General features: G+C 37.7%; 1 protein-coding gene across 5 annotated transcripts in view; it reads right to left on the reverse strand.

The window, feature by feature from the left end:
• The window catches only part of PCCA (propionyl-CoA carboxylase subunit alpha), a 299,411-nt gene that overhangs the window by 156,625 nt on the left and 121,374 nt on the right, over positions 1 to 21,412 (reverse strand). For all 5 annotated transcript variants that reach the window (XM_075045914.1, XM_075045913.1, XM_075045912.1 and 2 more), the window contains 4 exons: positions 10,950 to 11,093; positions 9,326 to 9,400; positions 4,051 to 4,119; positions 3,076 to 3,151 (listed from right to left, as the gene is read on the reverse strand). In XM_075045914.1, coding sequence (XP_074902015.1) covers positions 3,076 to 3,151; positions 4,051 to 4,119; positions 9,326 to 9,400; positions 10,950 to 11,093 — 364 coding nt within the window. The remainder of the gene's footprint in view (positions 1 to 3,075; positions 3,152 to 4,050; positions 4,120 to 9,325; positions 9,401 to 10,949; positions 11,094 to 21,412) is intronic.

The raw sequence follows: 21,412 nt of genomic DNA on the forward strand, positions 1-21,412 counted from the left end.
GTCTGCTCATACAGCCAGTAGACGAGGAGCAGCAGAGTAAGTCCTTGCACTTCACACTGTCAGCCTGGAAGAGTGGCCTCCTGGAGGGTCACTGTGCCGCTTCAGTCCCTGGATTCTCTGCCAGGATTGCTGTGAATGACATTATATGGTGGCATCTGTTCCAAGAGGACATTTGTCTTCTAGGAACTGGATAAAGACCGCTGATTTCATGCAGGTCAGCAAGCAACCATCAAAATATTAGTGACTAAAAGTCCTTACCAACTTTTGCCTGCTTTGAACTGGTGACACAGAAGTGATGGGAAAGACTCCATCTTCCATTAGCAGTCCCTAAGCTACCCATTAGATGGTCCTTGACCTGTTACCCAGTCACCCCATCCCACTCCCACCCTACGTGAGTGAACAAGCATTTTTGTTTACAGAAATGTTGCAGTTCTTGGGAATTCAAATCTAAATTCTCACAGTGTGTATTATCAGCACAATTCACACTGACTTCAGCTGGTATTGCTTAGCTAAAATGCTTTGTAACTCAGAAGAGACTTGTAACTTACAGGGAAAAAACACACTGTCTCTAAAACACAAAGCAAACATAGAAGCTGCTTCCAAGGAAATTGGGGAGCAGGGGTGCTGTGTTCAGAAATAAGAATATGGAGCACACTATTGAGGAAGACTATGGTAAATCTAAATAGTTATATATGGGCTCACTATTCAAATATAAAACCATGTAACTTCAAAACTAGGTAAAAAACTCTTCTGTATCTTTTACAACTGAAAACTGATAACTCAGAGTTGGAGAAGGCTTGATGTGAGGCACTTTCACGTAAGATCAAGGTGGTTTAATATTGCTTTATATAGCACCCAACATTTTAAAGCAAAAATATACACAATCGTTTTAGAACAAAAAAATGCATGAAATTGCTTTTACTTTTTGGATGTTTTATTATTTTTGTCCATTTAAATACCAATATATTACTACTACTTCATCACCTCTTAAATTTACTTGAACTTATTAGAGACAACTCCTCTGAACAAGGAGTAGTTCTGCACATGTCAATGCAGTTCAGAACATTACAGATAGGATAGTTTCTACAAACTGCCCTGTTAGGCATCATTCACACTAGGCAACAGAAAAGACACTTTAATATCCATGAATGTTCCATTTTAAATAAACCCTGAGAAGAAACTACCAGCTGTGTAAAACTAAACAAAAATCCTGTTGGTTTTCAGATGGGAACCACTGGCCACTGCAACTAAAAATGTGTTCTGGAAATTCATCTACTTTTGAAACCTGTGGTAAATTAAAATTTGTCTTTTGTAATACTTTAAAAAAAAAAAAAGGCATTCCCCCCATAGTTCATTTATTACCTCTTTCAATGTTTTTAATAGATTAAGAGCTTTTTCACAGGTAGAAATACTACGGAGATATCAGGTCTGAACACTTAAACGCATAGATGCATACTAATAAAACACTGTAAAAAAAATCAAGAATGCAAATTAGTAATTTTCAGGTGTAAGGTGTCATATCCTTTGTAGGTATTTATATATCTGGAACTGTTGTTAGGTACATACACATCTGTGCAAAACACCTAAGAACAAACAACCAGGTTCCACCCCATATTACAGCACACAATAAAAGATGATGCTTCACACACAATTCCAATATTCTCATTAAATATAATCCTTCTAGCATCAGTTGCTATTATATAACCGAGTATGAATCCAGAGCCTGTCTCCACTAAAAACAACAAAAAAACCAACAAATCCCACCTCACATCAGTCTAGCTATAGCAGTATAAATTTCTCTCTCATATAAATTTACTCAGCTGTTATACAGCAGGGGTTTACATCAGCACATTGTACTGCAATAGTCCAATGGCTCAAGTTGCACCAGTATAAATCCACATTAGAGTTAGCAGTTCATTTACAACGGCTAATCCTACCACCTATCTAGCTACACTGTGGTAGAAGGATGCTCATTTTCCCCTAGATAGATAAACCTTTCTAGTCTGACATGGCATCTGTAGTATTCAGCAGACAGCATTAAAGCCAAACCAAGTTTTACAGAAACTCTCATACGATCATCTACTATATCAGGTCTCTCCTGCTCCTCCTCCCAGCCATTCAGGGGAGGAATTAAGTAAGTGTTCCAAGTCTTCCTCCCATCTGAAACCATTGAACAACCTGTCCAGCAACCAAAACAAGGATCAAAGACAGTAAATTCTCCAACAGTTGCCTCCTGACCTATCCTGGTTCTTCAAGTATACTGACTAGTAATGAAAAAATAACTCCCCCAAACACCCACACAGTTAAGGGGTAAAATTAAGGTTTTTGCCACATTACAGTTCCCTTCTCTAATCGCCTCCATGAAAAAAAAGGATAAGAAATCCAATTTTTCCCTCCCCTACCCTGAGTTGCCCTTCCTATGCCCAATAAGACTCTAAGAGGAAGATCTAAAGATTTCTCCCACATAAACCATGACTTCCCTCTCTAAAACTTCTAAGGTGTTATAGTGGTCATGGCTGATTCACCCCTCCTGCTTGGAAAGGCTGGAAGAACGACTCCATCTCCTAGGCGGTCAGTCAGCAAGAGCTGAAACACATTCTGATCACCAGCCTCCATCTGTATTTGCCCAAACCTAAACAATTACCTTGAAGAGTAAGGAAAAAAATATATATACAATCAAATACTGTATTGTGATATTATTTGACCACAACCAATGTATTAAACTGCTATAAAATGGCAACTATTTTAAATTTCTTACACTGCAGTGGCCTTTTTTTCCGCTCTATGACATAATAAATTAATTATATGCTACCATTCTGTGAAAACTCTTTATGACTTTAAGGAAATGATTTAAATATTTATCTCATAATATTCAAGCAAAAGCAATGGAGAAAAAAATGAAGTCTCTTTAGATTTGATGTATCTTCTCAGCTTAATTAACACAAGCTTTTCCTGTTTTAATTTGCACTTAAGAAGCGGGAACTTTACTCAATTTGCTAATTACTACATTTTCAAGCTGTTTTCTTGAAATAGATGGCAGCCTATCACACTAGGAACCCAAATTTCTGTAGTTACCTCGAATTACGTAATTGTCCAGAGCCTCTTCCATTCTTTTCAGTGCTTCAGCTCTATTAGAGCCATAGGTAATCAGCTAAAAAAAAAAAAAAAAAAAAAAAAAAAGAAAAGGGGGGGGTGGGGGGAGGAAAGGTATTTAAGTTACCTAGAAATAAGATAACGCTTGTCTCTAGAATCTGAATAGCATTTAAAATGAAAATGGTTTGTACAACTTCTGCAGTCACAAAAAGATTTCCCGCACATTACTGTATCTGTTCTTCAGAGACTCTCTAAAACATCAAAAGAAAACCAAGATCTCTTAACCCATTCAATGAAAGAAGACCAATCACTTTTCCTTTATAAAACTTAAAGCATCTAAACAAGCTCTCTCTTCTTCTTTAGGCGCACAGAAAATTAGAGCAGAGGTTCAATATCTAGTTGACTCTCCTGACTTCTAATGCCCAACCGACTTCTAAGATTTAAGTGTGGGGGGTTTTTTGTTTGGGTTTTTTTTTTTTTTACAACTGAACTCTGACTACAATGTCATACTTTAATTTTACCAGTAAGTTACTGATGAATAAGAACTAATACTAAGAGACACTATCAAGCACTTCTTTCACTGCTGCTTTTTGGAAGCCAGAATTATCAACATTTTAGTTCTGGCTAGGTTATGTTAAGAAAGATAGATTGGTATCATCTAAAGCTGAAAGTAATGGCTTCTGTTTAAATCAGAATTCTTTTAATAATCAGAAACCACAAGACAAATAATTATGGTGTCAAAAGATAAAAAAAAAATTTTGTTTAGAAGTGACAGTAAATCTCCTCTACTCCACATCTTCCTTCACTTCTTTCATATTCCCTTGAGGCATGTTATGCCTAGCACCTTTAAAATAGTAATTTACCAATCCTTTAATATACTAACCCCCATTTAAAAGATCCATGTATAAAATTAGTGGTTCGTACCTTTAGAATATTGAAAAATAATCATCAACTCACTTTTGAGATCATAGGATCATAATAAATGCTGATATCACTTCCTTGTTGTATGCCACTGTCAACACGTACCTTCAAAAAATAAGAAGTAAAAACAATTATATGTTGGGGAAAAAAAAAATATTTCAACATGAGGATCAAATCTACCCAGCAGGCTTAAAACACAACACCCATGCAGCTTATCATGTACAATTTTTCCCCTTGAAGAACTAGAATTATTTGTTTTCAGAGAAGATGGGAGGGGGGAAGAGGAGCATTTTCCTCCACCAGCAAAAATACTTGCAAGTTACTCTCTGCTTTGAAAGAAACACAACTGCAATCTTCAGTTGATAGTCAAAATTTTCTTTTGTTCTCCTAGAATGCACAGTAAATTTGATGTAACAATTTAGGTTGTGTTACACACTCTAAACTTCAACTCTGAACGTATCCAATTCCGATTTAATCCCTGTAATAAAACGGAGTTGTAATTATTTTTCTGACTGACACCTGGCATGAAGGATGCCCCTTACAATCACATCCTTTCTGTATCTATATGTAATCACATCCCCCATGTGCCGCTACAGCCCTTCTGAGGGCTCCAATAGGAATACAAGTAGGAGCATTCAGCAGGAACTTTGGAGCTCTGCTTATCAGCTCCATAGGAATACTGATCCTGTGGTTTTCATGTCTGCAACACTTTCCTTCTCTGCCTCACCCTCTCAACTGTAAAACATTTTTTTTTCTGTTGCTGCTGTTCCCCTGAGGCTTTAATGTTTACACAGCTTTTTCCATGGCTTTGCTTTGTAAGGACACAGCCCCAATTAAAGCTCTGATTCTGCAATATTCATGGAAAAAAATAACACAAGTTCAAAAATTTCTTTTGAAGAGGCTGATTGCTGTTAACCAGCCAACAAGTTAGTTAGTATATTGCTGATTCTTGTTTTCATCTCTCAGTTTGATTTCATCACTGTAGCAATGAGGTTAGCCATATAAAACTTTTCAAATGAGCAATTTCTGGGGAATAAATATTTATTAAATTGCTGCTTTTGAGCACTGGAATCTGAAATATTTTTTAAAAACTAATCAAAATAACCCGAGAGTGACAATCGCATTCTGGGGATCATAAGGATGGAGGGCTCTAATCAAAGCTGTTGAAGCAGCAGGGCTCCGATATACTGCATTGTAAAGGAGGTGGGAAAGAGGGTCCTGGAATCTCACTTAAATCTTCACCTGTGGGAAGGAACCTTTGTAATAAACAGCAGCTCATCTGTCTGCAGCAAGGCAGAAAAAGGTCAACGCAACGGCTGTTAGGCCTTTAATATTTTAATTTAGGCAATTATCAAGGGACCACATGTAGAACCTCTTGTCTACAGAATCCACATGAGGGCACGATGATGACTTTATTATCCAAATGACACAAAAAGATACCCTAGCAGGTGTACTCACTTTCTTCACTAAGAAACACTGACTAGTTTTTATGATGTTAGATTCTTTTTATTTTTTAAAAAATGTACTTATTCATATATTTGTGTTTATATATTTATACTTACATATTTATACATTATTTCTTATATACTTATGTTTATTTGCATAGCATATTTATTCATAGGTAAAGGCAGTAGCACTTCTGTAGCATTTTTATTGCATCTTATCCAAAAGTGCTCTACCTATGCTTAACTAGGCCCCCCACTACCCGTATCAGGTACATTTAACATTAGCTACTGATGAGAAGGTAGTTCAGACATGTCCTGATTACAGAAAAAACATGCAGCGCATTTCCCAGCTCCCCTTCTTGTAACTGCTAAACCATCCTTCCTCCCAGCATGTCTGCCTATGTATAGTCAATGCATATGTTCTCACATTCAAATCAGAAAGAATTCATTTACCTACTCACTCCCAGATAAATCCCTTGCCCATCATATTTGTTGTAATACTCAATAAATACGTGTATAAGACATGAAGGTATGACATACATACTTCACAGATACTTGAATTATATCATGACTTTTGTCTCCAAAGTAGCACCTACAAAGTGATTACATACAAGTGTTCAGGAGTGCTTTATATACGCATACATGTGCGTGTAAGTATTGATATAAGTATATCATATTTTGACAAAGAAAAAAACATACGAAAGGTGCGTAATTCAGACCCACACTAAGCGGGTTAGTCAGACCTTAAAGTTAATGTAAGGATTCCGAGGCTACCGACTACATGCTCCACCTGCTCTGTGTTTCTGTTCGTATACAACACATACCACTACATAATATACACTTTTTCCTAAGTACAAGGTCCTAAAAAATGAAAAAGTTACAGTAAGAATTTAAAACTCTTTTAAAACTAATAATAAACTGCATGATTTCCCTTTTTAAAAACAATCTGGAGTCCTCTGTAGAAGTTTAATTTTCATAAAATAAGATGACTAAAGAAATGACAGTAGAAAAGAAATACATTTACCATCTTCAATTCTCTCTGTGGTGCTTACATTTTCAGAGCCTGGTAACAGTAGGTGATTTTATAAACTATATGGTGTGACAGAACTTAATGAATATTGGATGAAAAAGAATCCCTAATTCAACAGATACTCGCTATAATGTGCGCAACTTGATAAACAATAGCAATACTTATTAGACCTCCAGCATTTACTTCTGCTTAATATATTTCCTTTCTTTTACTCGGTATTTAAAATACCAAAGAAAGATCCTATTGTACCCTACAGCTCATTGGTATTGCAGCCCCAGCACTTTTATTGCTGTTGTACTACCATTACATGTTATTACACCAGGACAACAGTAGACCGAAAGATCTAAAAAAAGCTTAAGAGGAAACAAAAAAAGCACAATCTACGTGCCAGTCCTGCAATGAACTATTAGTGCATCAAATTCCACCTACCAATACATCCAGGTTCTAGTCTTTTTCAATTCTTTGCCACATCAAAGTCTTAGAGTTTTCTCTTTCTGGTAAGAGTCACTGACAGACCAGACTGCTGATCACCCTGGCAAAGAGCAATGCTGGAGCTCTTCAGACACGGCAGTACATTTGCTATGGCATGTAAGAGCACTGAACGTGAATGCTGACTATCGTAATTAGTGTTTTTGTGGTTACCCGTCTTAAGCTTCGTTATCAAATACGGAAAATAAAATTGGTATTTACAAGTACCATGTTCTAAGGAAACTACAGACTACATGACACAAAAATGGCCAGTATATTCCTATCTGTGGCTAACAAAAAAACCTCCCACACAGCCATGCACACCAGTTCCACCAGCTTGAGCAGCTGACACACAAGCACAGGTAGACAATCAGAGCTAACTTCAGACACAGAAGAAATGAATTTAAAAAGCATTTGGCAATACACTACTCATAAGATGAACTCTGTGACACACCACAAGTCTCCGCTAATCTTTTTTTAAGCCAACTTGTTGACAATTCTAAAATGTAAAATGCAGAAAACAAACACTGTGGCACAATGGGCCTGTAACGCTGAACTTTTTTACTCATATTAGTTTTGTTCTTAGCAGCATGACATTCTCAGGAGAGAAATTAGTTTCACAGTGGCAGAAAATATGTATGAAGACACCAAACCATGAGTGTCTACATAAAAATAGCTGTTCTATTTTTAATACGACAATAGAAGTAAACAGAAAGAGAACAGCCCAGACGCTCCATGTGAGTTCCTCAAGCCATTGCTCTGAAGCCTCCAGCGTAATTAAAATTTCTTTCTTCGGTACCACGATGGACCACGTGAAGCAATCAGGCATCTCCCACCCTTCATTTTCAATTCACCTCTCCCCCTAAGCACAACTCCCAGCCCACCCCATCTACCTGACAAGTGACAGCCCAATCTGATTAAATGCTTGCAAGGGAGGGGACTCATGGGCCTCCATGACAGGCCAAAAGTGATCACCATGGAGATACATAATTACAGCTGTCAACGCGTCTACTGTCCTGCTGGCATCAATTTGATTGCTCCCAGCAATAATGATAGACAAAGCTTAGTGTGCACTCTCCTGCACCCAATCACTTTATCTATTCCGTGGTCCATTTAGCTGACATGCAACATTCACACAAGCAAATAACAGCAGTAAGCAGAACATTTAAGGCATTTTAATTGTTTTTTCTGTGTATGGATGGCTCGCAAGCGCAAATGTTATTACATAAAACTCCTGCTGCAGCATTAATTGAAGAAAGATTTGGTGGGACAAAGACTGTAGGGGGTATAGTTTGTCCATTATCACTTGTACTTTCAACAGGTCTCACGTTTGGAAAATTGCAAATTGCAAAAACTTGCAAGGGCAAAATGTTTGACATCCTGTTAGCTATTACAACGTGGTGAAAACTTCTAACAACCATTGGAGTATTCATTATAAATTCTTATTAAATACACTCTTTGTTTCATTAAAAAAAAAGAAGTTTAGATACATCCAATGATACCTTTTTCCCTCATCTCCTCTTTAAGATCACATAATGCCTTTTAGATCTTCACAATTTTTTTTCTGCTTTCAGGCTTTGAACACAGCATGAAGCCTTAAAGACCAGAAAGGGTCAGGTCCCTTCGGAAAGTACACGGGCAAAAACAATTTAAGAAGCGAAATAAATCATATATCCAATAACATCTCCACACTTAAGATTCCTCCTGTACTCTTTCACTATTACCCATGCAAGCAATCAGACTGAATAATCGTATTCACAGATGGTGCAGCCTCATCATTCCGCTAACTGACATAGTGTCATGTATATGTGCACTTAGACTACCTTGATTTTACAGGAAGGCTGTGTCCTCGTTCTTTACACACAGCAGAAAACACTGTTTGTTAAACAGCCGTTCCATATAGTTAGACTGTATCCTGAAACATGTAATAATCACTGTAACAAATTTCCTCTTTAAAGTCTACAAAGCTAAACAGAAAGCACCAGCAGTTTCTCACTGGTGCCCCCAGTTCTCTGTGCTTAAAGAGCCAACTCAACATTTCACTGTCATTTCTAATCACCACGGTATTTTTAGTAAAGCTGTGTTTGAAAAACTTAAGCTGAAAGTTATCAAACGTAACAAAATATTTCAACATATAATGGTTTCCTGTTATACCCAATCTGAACATTTTAAACCCAGTTTGGAACTGTACATTTTTAAGCAGTTTTTCAGGCTGCACAAATAAGTATTGCCATGTCCTGCCCACCACCCCCTCCCCCCGGCAAAAAACTGGAAAACAGGCCCGATTTACAAAGCTGCTGAGCACATATAGTCTCTGTCTATAAAAGAGACACTCAGCACCTATGAAAACCACAACCAAGTTACTTACACTTGGCACATGCAATGGTTCCTGATACTGAGACAGTTTACCAATGGATGGCAGGCCAAAAGATTTGTAGGGGTCCTGAAATAAAATTCAACATGAGAAAGCATTAAGCTTTTACAGATGCAGAGAAGATAATGTTAAAAAGCTTGAAGTCTAACAGAAACCTCTGCTGGAATAACTTCATTTTCTTCCCCAGAATTATTTGTGTTGAAGTACAGTTCTTCATCCACCTACCCCTGCGACTCCAAATAAAGAACTGGAAGCATATAAATTCTCTTGCATTGCAGTCAAAAAGCAGAAAAGAAGTGCTCTGCACACAGCTACAGTACACCACCAAAATATACAAAGATGACGTTTTCATTTGCTACACTGTGCCTTGGAAGAAGGATGGGAAAGTAGGATGGGTAGAGTTGAAAAGAGAGTATAAGGAAAAAAAATTCAGAGATAAAAAGGGCAGTTGGAAATTCAATTATCTTAAGAAATCAAACTGACCTTTATGCCTTTGGAAATCTCCTACATAATGCAATACCAATATTAATTTAATAGGACAGCAAATAAATATACGGCCTACAGAATAACCAAATTCATGGCTAAGTAGTTGGATCTATTACTTTCTTATAAATGTGAGGGAATCTAAGTTGAACAAAAAAAAAAAAAAAAAGCCCAAGCATCAGTTACTCCAGGGTAAAGCCTACTCATACTCAGAATAGCTTCCATGCCAATCACAAGGCACATATTTATTCTTTATCAAAATAGTTCATATAACTGGTAATCAGTAGAGGAAGTTGAAGATTCTGTACATGTCACAAAGAAAAAAGCAAAATAAAGATGCCCTGGGTCACAAAAGTCTCAATACTTAAGCAACGGAAAAAACATCTCAAGGTGCTGAATTATGTTTGAAAAGCACAGTTAGCTACAACACTCCTAAAACAAAATTAACAAAGCTAGGCATCATTTTTTTAATTAACAAATCTTGATTTTCATGTATCAAAAATGACAGCAAAAAGAAGTTACCTTGAAACATCCCAAACATGCTTGAAAATGGGGTTTATATTTTAGTAAGCTTTTTTAAGGTGAGATAGAGAGGTGTACCATAATTCTAAAGTTATTGTCTTTGAAGGCACTTTGAAAGTTTGTCCTATAAACTGTCGTTTCAGAAGACATATAACTTGCTTTTTCAATGACCTATTAAAATTTTTTAGTACAACAACAAAAATTATGTAAGCCATTGAATTTCAACTATCTTTTTAAGTCAACAAGTTTCCAGCACACAAGTTAAACCTGGAAACACTAGTTAACTGTTAGCAAATAACTCCACCACTTCATCATTAAATGCGAACAGAACATATAGCAAACATATGTCCTTAGAAATAAAACTTAGTTATCTCTTTTACCATTTTTATTTTGATTTTTGGAAAAAAGCTATGTTGAAATACAAACTGTATTTTTATAGGAAAAAATAAAAATTCTACAATTCTACAAAAGCTCATTAACCATTTGTGTTACATACACTAAATCGTGACTTTCATATGATATTCCTTGACTTCACCTTGGCATCTACGCACACCTGGGTATTACTACTCCGCAATTCAACCACCTACCCTCCTCCCCATTACCACTCATTTACCTCGGCATAAACTCGACATTCAACCGCCCAGCCGTTGATGGGAATATCAGCCTGTTTGTGCCTGAGAGGGTAACCCTTAGCAACACGGATCATTTCTTGGACTAAGTCCAGGCCCGTAATGCATTCTGTGACGGGATGTTCAACCTGCAAGGTCAAGAACTGTCAGTCAATAGGTAACAAAAACAACAAAACAAAACAACAACAAAAACCCTCCCTCTCCATAAACAAACACAGATAAACAAGAAATTAGACCAGCCAAAGAAAAGACAAAGAATACATTCCCACCTTGGTCTTTCTCCCCAAAACATTTCTACTTGACAAACTCCAGCAACCACCTTCTTTGCAGGGAAGCCCCCCAAAATAAAATAATTAGCAGATCACAGCAACTAAGAGCAGCATACAAAAGGAAGACTATAGCGAACACCTAGGCGAGTTTGGGGTTTTGCAGGGTTGGTTTGGTGTTTGGTCTTTTTTTTTTTTTTTTCATTTATTTTACAAATTCAAATGCATCTAGAGACGAGTTAATTTTTCTTAATTCAGAAGCTTTTCCCATTTGATTTTGTTTTGAAAGGACTCGCGCTGTAGCCAGAAATATATTTTAACTGAAAATCTCAAAGTAGCTGATAATCAACCCGTTCTGCTACACTTAACACGGCACGTACAGGAGCTGCTTACATTTTCCATGGAACTAGCCTACCCTGAATCTCACCCATTCGCCTGCTTTCACTAACCTGTCCTGACAAGCGACCAGATTAGCGTAATCTTGCATCAGCGCAGTGTAGCAGAAATGAGCAGATGGATCCTTCAATTTTTTTTTTCCCCCCCTCCAGACTTATCTGTTTAGTGCTTAGCATGCACAATAGCTGGGCTGGACCAGCAGAGTCACTCTGCGCTCTCAGCAAATTGCTGCTAACGGCTTTGGATGATGCTGCCATGGGAATACCCGTCGTTCACACTAACCCAGCATGTGCGTACAAGCATGCACACATGTGCGCGCATATGCACATACACACACGCATTTTTCTTTGAAATGGGGATATAAACAGAGACATTTACCAACTTCAAGAAAATCTTTAACTAGGCATAGTGCAGTAAAAAAGCACCCAAAGATAGGAGGGCGCACCATATAGATGAAGTAAAAGACAGGCATGTTAAAAGCATGTTCTACCACACCGAGACAGCTGTTAAGAATTTCCACATAGAATATATGACAGAACTGCCATTTTTATTATAAAATGTTTGTGTTCTGAGGGCCAAAATACCTTAAGAAAATACACTTCACAATGGTTTCTCTATCACAAGATGTCATACCACATACATTTTGTCACACAGGAAAAGGTCAGCGACCAAACCACTTGTCTTTCTTCCTTCAAGTACACTAGTATTAAGGAAAACATTTAGTCATTATAATAATCTTGTGGCTTATCAGAACAAGAAGATGCTTTGGTCTTTAAGAAAAAAGCTTTGTAAAAATAAACAGATGGCATCCATAATTAGCCCTGTGTGTGCTGTGAGTTTGTTTAGAGTTTCAACAACATTTTAAGACGTTTTGACATAATTTTAATGACAAATCATCACTGAAACAAGCATCTATTCTTTGAAGGATAAAAGTGACATTGAAATGGGAATCTGATTATACAGTTTAAGGATGTACCTTTGGGATTCAATCTTGATTCTGCCTAACACATGATATTCTCCAGCATGTCAAGCTTAATAACAGTATTTGGAGAATCTATGAAACATCTCAGTGTCTATCCTGCAGTGTTAAATTGAAGCAATTCAATTTCTATTAAGACTTGAAGTTTCTATTAAAACTCCCTAAGTTTTAATAGAAAGTTACTTATCACACATTCCTATTTGGACAACAGATCTTTTTCTCTTATTTTGGAATTTAAATTTTAAAAAATTACCTTTAAGTTTAGATCGCATTTGGAATTCTAACATTCCAGATAATTAAAATACAATATTTCTTCTTCTTTTTTTTCCCCCCAAAGACATCTGCATTATTTAGTTATACTGTCATTTTTCTTGGATAGCAATTGGCATTCCAGATTCAATAGCTTCATTGTTGTTTTCAGATTTATTGTTGATGATCAAAATAGGATGGAATGTTTCTGGAAAGAAAAATATTTTTGTTGTTTGGTTCTTACGACTCACAAACATTTACTTAATCCATTCTTCAATACAGATCTTTGACTTGGTCAATATTTTCTTCTGTTTCTTCAAAATACTCCCTTTGTGTCTGCACAAAAAACAGCATTCAGAAAATATGACGAGGAAAATTTTTTGAGGTTTTTTTGGGGGGTGGGAAGAAGTTGTTCTGCTTTCTTTTAGGACTGTGCTTCAACTAGTGCTATATAGGCATAATGTAGACAGTACCGATCATATCACTAATTTTGGGGAACCAAATACTATATATACTAAAATGCATTTAAAATGTAAGACCATCAGATGACCAAAATGGGGTAGAAGAGAATTTTAACCTTGAAATCGTAGTTGACTTATTTGTAACTTTAACCTTTCACAGAGGTGCACAGCTCAAACCGCACTTGTTTTAGCATTTCCAGTGTTCTTTCGGCAAGGGGAGGACAGGAGGGGGTCAGTATTTTTAGCATTATACAGAATATGCTTCAGCGTACAGTACAAAAGGACAGTAACAAAGCAGTAATGCCATATCCTCGTTCAACAAGCACCCTGCAACAAGGTTTTGGAGGTGCAAGAATCCACCCACAGAGAGATACATGCAGGATCTCAAATTAAAGCTCTAATCTTTTACAAAGCAAGGAAGGATGGAGGGTAGGAGAAGCGAAGAAATCAGACCCCTCTTCTCCTTCCACTCCCAAAAAAAGAAAACACAGACATCATCATTCCCTCCTTGTGAAAGCTCTACAGTAACTGTTGCAGCTATTTGACTAAGGTAATTGCCGTATCTATTTTAAATCACTTTAAAAGCTAGGCTTTAAATGCCTTCCTCTTACTTTTCAGCCTTCTACTTCAGGTGTCCCTCCTGTTTTGCCTGCCTGTTGTATTTTCTTCTATTAATTTTATGCTATACCTCTTTTCCATCAGCAGCCTTTTCTTGCAATTTTATGGATGCTAAGTCAAGGACTAAATTTTTAGAGATGAATGCAAGTATACTCACCAACAGAGCTGAATCACACTCAATTGATCAACTCTTTTAGCTTTGGACCATACTCAATTTTGTAGTCAGCTGATCCAAGATCTTGCCAGTGAAGCCCTAGTCAATAAGGTAAGAGCCACTGGTGGTATGGTTATATCATAGCGGGTAAATTCACACATTATCGCTGTCCTTTAACGCAAAGGGCAAAACCAGACATGTCTGCAGCAAGCAATCTACAGATCATAGCTATATCAAGGCAGCTGTACCTTATTCTCAACAGGACAAGCAGAAAAATTGATCACCAATAACTCTCAATTAGCTGCCAAAAGTATCACCTTTACTACCAGTTCCTTTACTTATACCAAGCCTGGTCATAAACAATTAAAAACAAGTCATCATTTCAATGCACATAAGTACAATACATACCTCCTTTAAAAAGTCTTACTCCCCATTTTCTGTGATCCACACACACCTCTTTCTCTGAAAAACGCCACTTATATTCCTGCTTTCAAGTCCACAAAGCCATACCTGTTATGGCCAGCAATCTCCATATGGGGTAAAGTGCTTCCCCTTCATACTGGATCTGCTCTTCTTCTGACATCTCACAGCAATCAGATTCCCTGTCAGCGTTACAAGTGTTTTTGCTTCCCTAGCCTTTTCCAGTTTATACAGCAAGAGACACTAGTAGTAAAGCCTGTAAGAAAATAATACCTAAGTCCCAGTTTACAGATGGTGAAGCAGGTACAAAAGAGCTAGAGGAGCCTAACTACATCGCAGTCCAGTTAGTATCCATCCCCAAAACAGTACGGAGAGGCTGCTAATTCTTCTGCTGTTCTGTGACTGCCAATGGTCTGAAAGCTTTACCGTACTGGGGTTCATCCACGGCTACAAAGATAGTCATGCAGTTTTTATGAATAGTGGGAGCTAAGAGTTAAATTAGCAATGACTGCTCCCATTATATTCAGGGGAATAATTTCAGGATGCATTTTTCTCAAGACCATCAAGGTACTCAGATCTAATAGCAAACACTTCTGGATACTCTCTCAGATTCCTCTCTTACCCCTGTATGCGTAAGGCATCAAGTTACTCACACACCAGTTGGAGCAGTCAAGCAGACCACAGTGGCCAAGAAAATCTAAATTTCAGTAGACTTAAAACTACAGCCTATGTCACCCCTACTACTGTAAGTCCCTAGTTGGTGTCATATACTCCTTTACATTCAGATAAATAATCTCAAAACTAACTTTCAACATACACCTCAGCTTCCAGGAAACATGATTCACCTGGAGTCCCATGCGCTTTTCTGCTGCAGTCAAATCCAGTATCAATTGACCCAAACCCACCAACTTACAGATGCTCCTCAACCCCCTTTATTTTGGTAAGCCTGGTTTCTATTTCAGAGAACTGAACAGCAACAGAGGTGCACGCATGTTCTGCTCTTCAGGCATGCCAGCTTCCTGACTACTATGAGCAGGAGCACTCTGGGGTCACATCTTCTTTCTGCAAAATAGTTCACATGTATATGGGTTTTGGGAGCACATAGTAAAAAACAGCTTTTCAGAAAGGAGAACAGACAATGTTTGGATTAACGTACAGAATGAATGGAAAGCACACAGGAATACATAACAGGCAATCTCCTGTGTTGTCCTTTTCTATAGACATAGTATATAATAACAGTTGCTGTTTATTTTCTGATTTATTAGTATCTGATCAAAGAACTGAGTGCAACCAGAACTACAAAAATTTCCCTCAACTAAGACGCTCAGGTAGACTTCTTTCATTGTTTCCTAAGTAAGATGTTGCAGAAATAAGAAGTACTGCACAGACATTTGGTACCAACTAATTTTTTAATTATAGCATATAATAACTTTGAAAAATATTTAAACCACTTCCTCATAGGAATCTATCTTCCAATAATCATTGATTCAATTTTCTCAAGTTTCTTTGCAAGGATTTGTTTCTTTATTGTACTGGACAGATGCGGGTAAGAAATCACTTATGCAGCCTATGAATACCGAATTTGTCTTTTCTGTGTTTTAAACAAGCAGCACACACCTTATATCAACCAGTTATTTAGCTCACAATTTCAACATAACTTTCTCAATTAACATCCTACACTTAAAAAAAAAAAAAAATCTCTCAATCCAGTAATTCTACACAATTTCCTTTCTCCTAAATACTCCATGTAAGAAAATACAGAAGCTCGCACCCACAAAACCTACACTTTCTTTCCTAAAGATGCAATTCCTGCTTTCGCTGTATTAGCAGCAGTGTTAAAACCCTCTCAGAGTACTTCGTTCAAGATGGCTCTGGTCACACTGCAGCCATTCTTGGGTTTTCTTTACATCAAATTCACCAAAGGAAAGAAACTAACGTACCCTGTGAAGAATGACTTTTTGTTTCTCTACTTATTAAAAAAGCAGGGGAGCCTCCTTTTTCTCTACTTTTTAAATAGTATTCTATGATAGTTACGTGGTAATGTTGCCTCTAAGATATCACTCCGTGCCCTGGCAGCACTGTTAATGGCATCTTTCAGATTCAATGACTTACACAAACAATGTCGTTCTCTTCTGTCAACAACAATTAGCAATGCTTTTCTGTAGTTCTTTTAGGAAGCCTGAAAAGCAGACAACCAGTAGCTACATAATGGAAGTTGCATTAGGAGGCAAGAATGTGGCAAAAATCTGGTTAACTGTTGTCGGCTGACCCTCTTGTGTGAAGAAGTGTTGTTTGGCAGCAAAATCACCTTTTCTTTCGGTTCTAAAAATGGCCATGAACAGCTGGTATAAACTGTGTGCAGAATGGATTCTGGTGGGCTTAGGGGATTGGTAATGGGATAAGAGACCTTTCACCTTTAGGTCAGTAGTTCAAATCCAGCCCAGGTTAGCAGCAATTGAAAGTCTTTACCATCTGACACTGTTCGTTAGCCTATTTAAAATGACTGAAGCAAAGTGTCACAGTAAAACAAGATTCCAGTATTAAGAAATATGAAGAGTCTCGGCAAACAGCAGAAACAGTCGCTTGAGGCTTTACTTTGAAATTCCGCCATTCAGACTTTGCAGAAATCTACTCCTCCAACTCCTGACAGCCCCTTTCACTGCCACCACGCTCCTGCCCACCTATCACCGTTCATCCTCCGGGCGGTTACGCACACCAAGACAACAAAACCACCTCTTGCCGTCCCATGGGTCTGCTACGGATACCAAAAGTCACCACCTCTCCGCGGTTTTAGCTGGCAATCCAGACTCAGCTCATCACTTCGCTATTTATATTTTGCTGCTACTGTTTATATAGTGCAGCTGCAATATTTTCCAGCACTTCTCTCCTTCACTGAGCAAACGTGTAGCAGGTGCTGCCTAATGATGTGCAACAGAATACAGATACCATTAAGAGACTGTTAGAACCAGGAGTTTATTAAGCAGTGGAGCTCCAGACAATCACCAACAGGATTTCTACATACTTGTAGACATTTCCCAGCTGTGCTCTTTATACTTTCATGAGTGGACAAATAGATGAAAAGGGGGGTAGAAAGAGACGTGTTGCATGTAAAAATTCTTCCTCTGTCTTTTACAGTAGGCACAGCCCATTTCGTACAAAGACAAAGCTCTGGGATATAACATTTCCGAGAGGTCAGTAAAATCTGATGAAACCACTGAAAGCGATGAACAAAAATCTTAACATTGGCTAGTGTTTTATGTGTGTATGGAAATTTATTTACATTCGCCTTATGCCTTAGACTCAAGTTACTTTCAAAGAACTTGAAAACATTTACGTAAAACAAACACTCTCACTACAATTAATTGTAAAATAAAGACATAGAGATATGCTATTGGCTTGCAATAAATCTCTTATAAACACATCAGAGTGTTCTACAAAATTAATTTTCATTCCCTAAAAAGTTATGACAAAAATATTCAGTCACATGAGGAGAAAACACACTGCTACTCAAATTACCATATTTCTCAACTCCACCGTGCTGAATACAGTCCATACAAATGACCTTTTCAAACAGATTACTCTAAGGAAATTTGGTCATGTTTTGAGAAGGGAGTGCTCACTTGTTATTTAAATCACACAATGAGTGAGGGAGGCAGAAGGTTAGAAGCAGACCTGAGCCAGACAGACAAACTGTATTCAGGGTAAGTACTCTCCTCACACTGCTCATTGCACTTTTTTCGGTTCTCCTCAGGCCAAGAGATGCTTCTCATTTCAAGGTACTGCAAACCTCTAGAATATGTGATATTCTCCCTTTGCTGTCACCAGCTGATTCACATGTAAGAAGCTTATTCACACTGCACACCCATATGCTAACAGGTATTTTTTATTTACAGACTGTAGACTCTATTCATGTAGAGTCAAAAAGGAACATTTCTAGTCTTCCAGCGAAAAGCAGAAGAGACTTTCCTGGTGAAAGCTGGCATTTCTGATGGTAGTGTGATAAGGAGATTTTGACACAATTTGGAAGTTAAAAATGCTATCAACCTAAGGGGTCAGAAACTTTTTACTTATTTCAAAGCTCTTGTTTGGCTATTTTTGACTATGACTGCCTTTGATTAGGCTGATGACAACTAGGTAACACAAAGCACGATGCAGGGTGAGCAGCTATAAAGAATCAGATATTCAACATCTGGTCTGCCTCAACAATCCTAACCGTGGTAGCTGCCTGAAAACCACTCCCAAAGTGCCCTAAGTGACAATGTACAGAAGTTCTCTTGTAGCTGCTAGGGCAGACGTTTCTTGCTTTTCATAAGAAAACACAGAATAACTAGTTTTGCTAAACAATTACTCAATCTCATGTCTCATACTTATCAGCTAGCCTCTAAAAGATGGTAGAGCAGCAGATACAACAAGAAGAACGTTGCCAAAAGCAAAGAATAAATTATTGTAGTTGAATCACTTGGAGGGAGTGAAACATCTGTAACAGATTTGTGTAGCATACAAGGGACACAATGGAACTGATTCACCAAGTTTTTTCACTTTCAAACCTCATATTGTATTGCAGCAACACTTAACACAAAAATTAAATAAAATATAAACTTCCTGTAAGGTGCTACTTACACTTTTTTGCAGAGTTATATAGCAGAAAAGGTATATTCCCAAAGAGTTCCCCAAAAAGACAGCCAAATAATAATACAACTCTCAATTACTGCAAAATCATTTACAAAAAACACTGGAAGATATCTGACAGATACACCAAAGGGAGGGAAAAGAGAAATCAGCAGGCAGTGCAAAGTATTGACACGGTTTAGTTAGCTTTACAGAAGTATCTTCTGAAGTCTGGATCTAAAGTAAAAAAGGCTACAGTGATCTGATTAGAGATAGCTGAGATGTTAAAACAGGCACAGGAAATTGCAGAATTTAGTAGACATGTTCTGATGATGCTGACAGGTAGCTGTGTCTGTAATGCACACTGACAAAGACCTTAGGAGCATCATTTAGGAAAGTTCTTCCAACCGTGGAGTGTTCAGCAAAAACAAGGGAAGTGAGCCTGTTAGCCACTGTTCACAGTTAGCAGATGCAAAAGGAAAAGGCTGAAGCAGTACAGGGACATCTGGAGACTCTCCTAGTTCGGAAGTTAAATCTAGACAAGCTTCATTAGAATTTCTATGTTTGGCTCTCAATAGAAGGGAGCAAGAACGAGATATTAGTTGCACAACTGTTAGCTGAACAGAAAGTAAAGCTTGAGACCTGGGAGAAGTGAGAGATCAATCGGGTAAGCCTGGGGAAGAATCAAGAGAAAATTACTACTCTCCAGCCTCAAGCTGAAATGCTAATTAGAGACAATACACAGTCGGGATAGAGGAGTTAGAGAATATCTACACAAGTACTGTAATTTAAGATTAGTAAATTTCTTTAAGAGTTGGAAAGAATGAGTCTGCTATTATAGGGGATTGTCAAACTGCTTAGGTGATATTTCAGAAGGAGTCCTTAAAGATGGAATTGTGAAAGCTTTCTTACCATGTATGTGGAGACCTCTACAATTAAGCAAGCTTGAGGTTTGGGACTTCGAACACCTACCACTACGCATTGCGGGGGGAAGACACCACAACACAGCAAAGATAACATCTTAAAAACAAATTGCAAAAAGAATCACCTCCAAGGATACTCCATCGCTAATTCCATTTAGGAATTGATGGACAATAACATACTACAGCAAGGAAATGGTTTTGAATGTCTGGTGAGTTATGCAGAAAACCATAAATTAATTTTCTTCTATGTAAACAAGAACATGGAAAGTCACTAAAAAGTGTTCTCTCAAAAACTGTAAGATTGGGAAAAGTGTAAATAATATGACCAAAGAGACAGAAATTCTTCATAATATTTTAATGAACTATGCATTGCCATTCACCACCACCCTCTCTAACTGAATCTAAGGTAGATCAGATTACACCTAGCAAACTCCTAGCAAAACCATGTGAAATATAACTATCATGACTAATTCCAAAAACACTGCTGCCCTGCAAGGCAAGACAAATTTTACCAGCAGTCTTCCCCTGATACAGGGGAAGATTGCCACACCCTCGTTCTCCATTCCTACCCCAAATCCTCTCTCACTTCTTTATCCAAAGGATAAATTCACCCAGCCGTTATACAAAGTCATGCAAAGACGTCAGAATTACGAGGATCTCATTATGCTCTATCACTGCCCACATGTACAAGCAGCAGGCAGGACACATCCCTAACAAAACGTAGCTAAAACAGAATAAGAAGCTAATCACTTTGTTGCTTGACTCTACATTTCAGTCTTTCTGGCATTATTTAACAAAGTGAGAAAAGGAGGATAAAGATGATGGAATTGACCTTCTTACAAGCTGAACTTTCTTCCCATCTTTGAGAATGATATCCAGACTTCAAGTTATATACCCCCTGTTTTCTTGGATTATGACCAGAAATGCATTATAACAGTCAAATAGGTAGAACAGATTTTCCATAAAACACTGTTTGTCCATTCATTTGCAGTATACATTATAACATCTACTACTGACCGTATGAGATGTTACAAAAATCCTACACCATGTCAGCATGCTTTTTACACAGTTGCATTCCAGTCACAATTTCAATCATATGCAGATTGCTAGTGTTTTTATTGCTAATATACACGTATAGTTTTAATCATCCTCCTAGAGAAATTCAGCAAACAATCAAAGTATAAAAAATAAAAAAAGAAACTTCAGGGACCAGTGGGGAAAAGCATCAGAGCACAGTCGCTAGCCACTTACTGTGAACTCACAGTGGCACTTAACAGTGACCTCTTGCAAGGTCTTTAGGTCAAGTGTAACAAAGAGCAAAAGCTCTGAACGTTTACTTGAGTGCTGTGCAAGGGCTCACTGCTGTAAAGTCT

Source organism: Buteo buteo, chromosome 14 (assembly GCF_964188355.1).
Source record: "Buteo buteo chromosome 14, bButBut1.hap1.1, whole genome shotgun sequence".
NCBI classification, from domain to species: Eukaryota; Metazoa; Chordata; class Aves; order Accipitriformes; family Accipitridae; genus Buteo; species Buteo buteo.